At 36.4% G+C, this 5,948-nt stretch overlaps 1 protein-coding gene across 1 annotated transcript; it reads left to right on the forward strand.

Moving 5' to 3' along the window:
* The first annotated feature begins 201 nt into the window (after positions 1-201).
* On the forward strand, positions 202-5,619 carry LOC144445119 (retinol dehydrogenase 14-like). The gene is made up of 6 exons (XM_078134673.1): positions 202-396; positions 967-1,132; positions 2,510-2,632; positions 2,959-3,123; positions 4,301-4,459; positions 5,474-5,619. The coding sequence occupies exons 1-6, from the start codon at positions 202-204 to the stop codon at positions 5,617-5,619; spliced, it is 954 nt and encodes a 317-aa protein (XP_077990799.1).
* The last annotated feature ends 329 nt before the right edge of the window (positions 5,620-5,948 follow it).

A 5,948-nucleotide genomic window follows, 5' to 3' on the forward strand; every position in this document is an offset into this window, starting at 1 on the left:
GATTTAAGTTCTACAATTGTTGCAAAAAGTATGTGGTTCAATGATCTCGTGGGTCGCTATTATTTGAACAGGGAACAAGTAGACGATTAGATTAGGTCGGTAACAATCTATTACGTAACTATGCCGTTGCCGGACGATTAGCAGAGTTAATTGTAAGCCAATCATAAACTTGTTATCTCATCCTGTTATAGAAAAATAACCATGGCAACGAAAGAATTAGCAACAAAAGTTTGTATAATAACTGGAGCAAATTGTGGTATTGGTTTTGAAGCTGCAAAGATTATTGCAGAAAAGGATTATTCTGTCATTCTGGCTTGTCGTAGTAAAGAACGTGGAACTGAAGCCGAACTGAAGATTAAGGAACAACTCCCAGGGGTCAAAGTTGAATTTATGCAAGTAAGTAGTCTTTATATGTTATTTGCATTTTATTATTTGGTCAGCAGATGTTCTATTTTATCAAGAATTAATCAAGTAACATGATTAAGTTTACAACTGTCAAATTTGATTAGCAAATTTGATTTGCAATTTAATCATTAAATGATAAATCAATGAAATATTCTATGTTCATTTTCACAAATGTTTGTAAAAAAAATTTTCAAGCTGGGTTTATTGATTTAATAAATATTTTGTTGATGAAGTGATTGATTAATTCAATGTACATATGATAGGCTGAATTGATGATTGATATTGTTATTTATTAATTGAGTTGACACTTGACAGCCAGATTGACTGATTGAATGGTTCATTAATTAATTGAGTTGATACTCAAGAGCAGGATTGGCCAATAGTTTGATTGAATGATTGACAGGTTTATTAATTGAGTGTGTACATAAAACATAGTCTGATTGGATGATTGATTTGTTTATTTAACTTGATTGACAGGTTTATTGATTAATTGAGTCAATACTTTTCAAAGTACCACTCACCTAATAAAAGTATGTATATTTCGTGCCTTTCTTTCACCAGTTAGATTTGGCTTCATTGGCGTCTATTCGGCAGTTTGCCGACAATTTCCATTCTACTGGCAGACCTCTCCATGTCCTGTGTAATAACGCTGGATTATTCACTGGTAAAGAAAGTGGCTTGAAAACACAGGATGGCTTTGAAATGACATTTGGTGTCAATCATTTAGGTAGGTCATAGGTCAACTGACATCATTTCCTCGTATGATTAATGATATTGTCGTAAAATGAAACTTTTATCATTGGTGACTTAAAGATTCACAGATACAATATTTTTTTCTTGATCTTGAAATAGCATGTTTTCTCTTCACACAACTAATATATGGGATGAGACCACTGTCAAGGTCTCCTAACAACTGACCTCTATAACAGCCAGCCTGGCCTAGGTAGTCAACATGCAAGTGTTCTCGGCCACCCAGAGGCTGTTATGGCCACCCAGAGGCTGTTATGGCCACCCAGAAGCTGTTATGGCCTATCTGTAGACTTGAACAACTATGGCTATTATATTCTGCTATTATAGTGGAGTAGTGTAGTAGTGATAGTGGTTCAAGTCTACATGTACAGGTAGACTAAGGCTGTTAGTGTTACTGCGGCAACCCAACAACGAAAGATCGTGTCATAATGTCTCAATATCCTTCACTGGTTTGCAGTCTGTCTGTACTCAGGCTCAATACTAAGGAGAACCTCTGACATTTCATTGTCAACCATTGGTCCTTGGTTCATTCCGTAGCCGCTATATGTAAACAGAGTTTTTATAAGAGTGTCTATACGTAATTCTATGTTTCCCAAGTTCAGATGTTAAAAATGATCAGTTGGTTGGTTGAAAATGAAAAAAAAAAAGTGTATGAGTACATGTATATGTTGGTGATACTTTCATTTCATAATCATACTTTGATGATCTGAATGACTTAGCAATGACAATTAAAGTCAGAAGGCAATGTTAAACCATTTGTTTGACCGAATTTCAACAACCAATGAAAATTTTTTATACAGGGCCTTGGTCGGTATAGGACCTGGGTTGGTATAGGGCCTGGGTCGGTATAGCACCTGGGTCAGTATAGGGCCTGGGTCAGTAGGGCCTGGGTCGGTATAGGGCCTGGGTCGGTATAGGGTCTGGGTCGGTATAGGGCCATAGTCGGTATAGGGCATGGGTCGGTATAGGGCCTGGGTCGGTTGAGTAAATAGAAACATAGATTCAAGTAAGGCTGCTCGAAAGGTCATACCTACCATTGATATTTCTAGCATACAAGCTATGCAGGAAATATCAAAGTATAAATTTCCATAAAGTGAGACAGCTATGCTACTTGTGAAGATTTGGTTGGTGTATAGTCGTACATGTTGTGAGTTCAAAGTCATATCATTTGCATAATTGTAATTGTCATTTTGAGTAAAGTAGAAACCCCCAATTTTTAACTAGATTTACACCATTTCGTTCCATTTTCAAACCAATGGATACAGAAAAACTAACTCCTGTATGAATAAGCTTACAGCAGTGTATGCAACATTTCTTACTAATATAAAACAAAAATATCTTGCAAATTCTACAGGTCATTTTCTACTAACTCACTTACTGTTAGAAGACTTAAAGAAAACAGCAGAACAAGGTGAAGAAGCCAGGATAGTAGTAACAGCGTCAGAGATGCATAATCCGGATACGCCTCAAAAGATAGGTAATTAAACTATTCTTGTTTCATGGTAAATGTAGTCTCTAGTACTGTACGCTATGCCTTGATGGGGCGCCCTCGTGCATCGGCCAGCCACCTTCAGTGAGTGCCAGCTGATAGGCGTGGCATAACCCGACAGACTAGGTGAATGAATGCCATTGGGTAGTGAAAAACACATCTTGTAACGTTGCTGTTGTGGAGAAGTAGATCAGCCAGGCAACACTTTTTCATGCTTAGAATTTAGTACTGACCTGAAAATTGTCAGGAACACCTTCATGTACCTTTGTAACACCAAACAAGCTTAGCGATCAATATCATATTGTTATTTTCAGGTCAACCGGCTCACATCGATTTTGATAATCTGATGTTGGAAAAAAGTGACACCTATGACAACTTGCTAGCTTACAAAAACTCAAAACTGGCCAATGTTTTATTTACATATGAATTAGCAAGACGTCTGGAAGGTAGTGGTATTACCGTTAATTGTCTCTGTCCTGGTAAGTGGAGTTTTTGTGAGTTGTGAGAAAGTGTGTCCAACAATGTTAGCAATTCTATTAAATTGCAAATTACAAATGCACATGTTTTCATTTGCATAGCTGACTAAAGCCTAGTAAAGGTGTTGACGTTGATAAAATATTATTAGTCACATGGTCACGTAAAGGCCCACAATTCAATACCAGGTTCTCACTAATATTAGAGTGTGTGCCTCTCATCAGTGGAGACCTACTGATTAAACAGGATCATTTTATTTGCTTTGGACCAGCTTCATACTTTTGACCCTTTTACCATCGATTTCCGCTATTGTGGGAATGCACAAGTGCTAACCCAGCCATATACATTGTGACTGAGATTTTTCACCCAAGTCATGTAAATCCTAATTAAAACTGGGCCTTTCAGCTTAAATGTTTCTAACTTAAAGACAGCAATGTTGACATTTCTGTCTAGACTGCCGGGTGTTTTGTAACTCGAAATGTATGTCGTTGAAATGTGTATTTTAACAATAGTTACATATCATGTTTAGGCATGCGCAGTATTGTTAGTTGAGGAGTTTTCATTGGCTTGAAAGAAATGCCATTCTTATAGAACAATGGTAAAGTAACCCCAGCACGTGATTGAATGTGATTGCCGTAGTTGTAAATTAACCAGGGCAAGACAGGGAAGAAAGCCTCAAAGGTTCATATTATCCCTTGTAGTGTTCATGTACTGGTCCAGTCTAATTTTAAGTCCACAACAGTTGTGGCTTATATGATGTATTCTGGTAAAATTGTTTCGTTGTCATATGACGCTCTGTGGGAAGAAATATTTTCTTTCTTTTTTAGTGAGTGTCCTCTTGTCCTGTTGTTTTGGTGATGCTTGAATAATAGTTCCTTTTTAATTTTTTTGTCAAATCTCTTGAATGAAACAAAACACTTGAATTAAGTCACCTCTCCTCCTCTCTTCCAATGTAGTCATGTTAAGTGTCTTCAGTCTATCTGTGTTTCTTAAATTTCTCAGTTTTGGTGTCATCCTTGTCACTCTCCTTTGAATTTTCTTGAGGATGTCAATGTCCTTTTTATAGGGTAAACAAACACTACTGCCAATGTCAGAAACAAAAGTTATCCATTTTCTTTAATTAACATGGCATTATTGAAGCCTTAGAAAATTAATTAGTTCAAAATGTTATTGTTCTTTTAGGGTTCATTCCTGACACTGGTCTGTCTCGCAACAACAGTTTCTTCATGAAATGTGTGTTTTATTTAATGACACCAATACTTTGGTGGAAAGGAGTGACACGACCCTTAGATGCTGGTGGACAAACTATTGCCACAGTAGCCACAGACCCAAGCTGGAAAGGTAAACCAAGTTTGAATTGTCAATAGCATACAAGACAAGCACTTACAAAATGTTTCGCTTATAATTTAAATATACAACTGCAATGTGTAATGGGTTCCTTTTCCCAAACAGTGCATGAGATGCTTTGCAATAATTATACCCCTGCAGGGGTGAACAAATCTACTGGTCCTGGGTCCAGGACTAGTGATTTTTGGGGCGGACCACACAAATTTTACCTTGTCTGGTCCGTTGGACAGTACCTTACTGTTAATAACTGTGTTAAAAAGTCGTCTGAATATACAGATTCATAGGTCAGATTTAATGTTTCACATTAGTGGGACCTTAGACCACTATTTCTTTCAGCAGGACCACACTGGTCTGGGGACCACCAGTTCACAAAATGATTTGTTCACCCCTGCCCTGGCACAGATACACACTGGTACAGTGACCCATTAAATTTCTCATACTCCCTGGGGAGCACACCATCCATTGCAGCCTCTGTAAGCACATTAGATCAAAGCATTCACAAAATCACAATGCAACTATCCTGCTTGAACCATTTCAACTTCTGCAGTTTTGAAAACAAAATTAGTATTATATCAAAGTATCATGGCATTTAGGCCAAATAAATAAGTTGTTTTGGTTCCGGTTACCCGACCCCCGCCTAGTTTTTCACACTGACCCTTAACTTTTTTGTACATATTCAAGAAAAAAAATAAAAATTCATGAAAATTGTGAAGTCTCACAAGAAATAGTGGATGCAGAAACAGACATCAACTGAAAAATACAATATAAAACTGTTCTTCCAATCTGTACTGGCTGTGCATCTGATGAGAAGAAGCCAATAACACAGAGACCATACTGAAAACAATGGAAAACATAAATACCTAAACTAGACACTCACATTTGAAAAAAACAATTAAAAAATAAAATAAAAAATCTATGTACCCAACCTATTTTAAAATTGAATGTAATCGGAACCACACAAATTTTTTTTTAACGCCTTATTGTAGTTAACATCTTTGTCTGTTCCAGGAATTACTGGAAAGTTTTATGTCAAGACTGCTGAGAAGGAAAGTTCTAAGGATTCGTATGACAAGGATCTGGCTGACAAACTCTGGACAGTCAGTGAAGATTTGGTAAATTTAGACGCTAGCTACAAAATATCACAGAAAGTGTAAGAAGAGTATGTAATGAACTATATTAGCCATGGAGTGGACACATATGTGTAAATATTGCTATGATTATAAATTATATTATATTTTCTCAAAATATATGCATTACTTCTAAATAGGAAACTTTTGAATCTTGAATCCTTGTCCATTTTAGAATTATGAAGGAATATCACGTAACTATAATTTACAGCACTTGAATTGTTCAAAAGTGTCGGTTTTGTTTTGTTTTGTTATTTTTTTTCATTTATTTTTCTTTAAATATTGACTTCCTACAAGATATTTATGTTATGTAGATGGAGCTGTTGATCAGCTGCATACCTGTTGATTCTATTTCT

Source organism: Glandiceps talaboti, chromosome 13 (assembly GCF_964340395.1).
Source record: "Glandiceps talaboti chromosome 13, keGlaTala1.1, whole genome shotgun sequence".
NCBI classification, from domain to species: domain Eukaryota; kingdom Metazoa; phylum Hemichordata; class Enteropneusta; family Spengelidae; genus Glandiceps; species Glandiceps talaboti.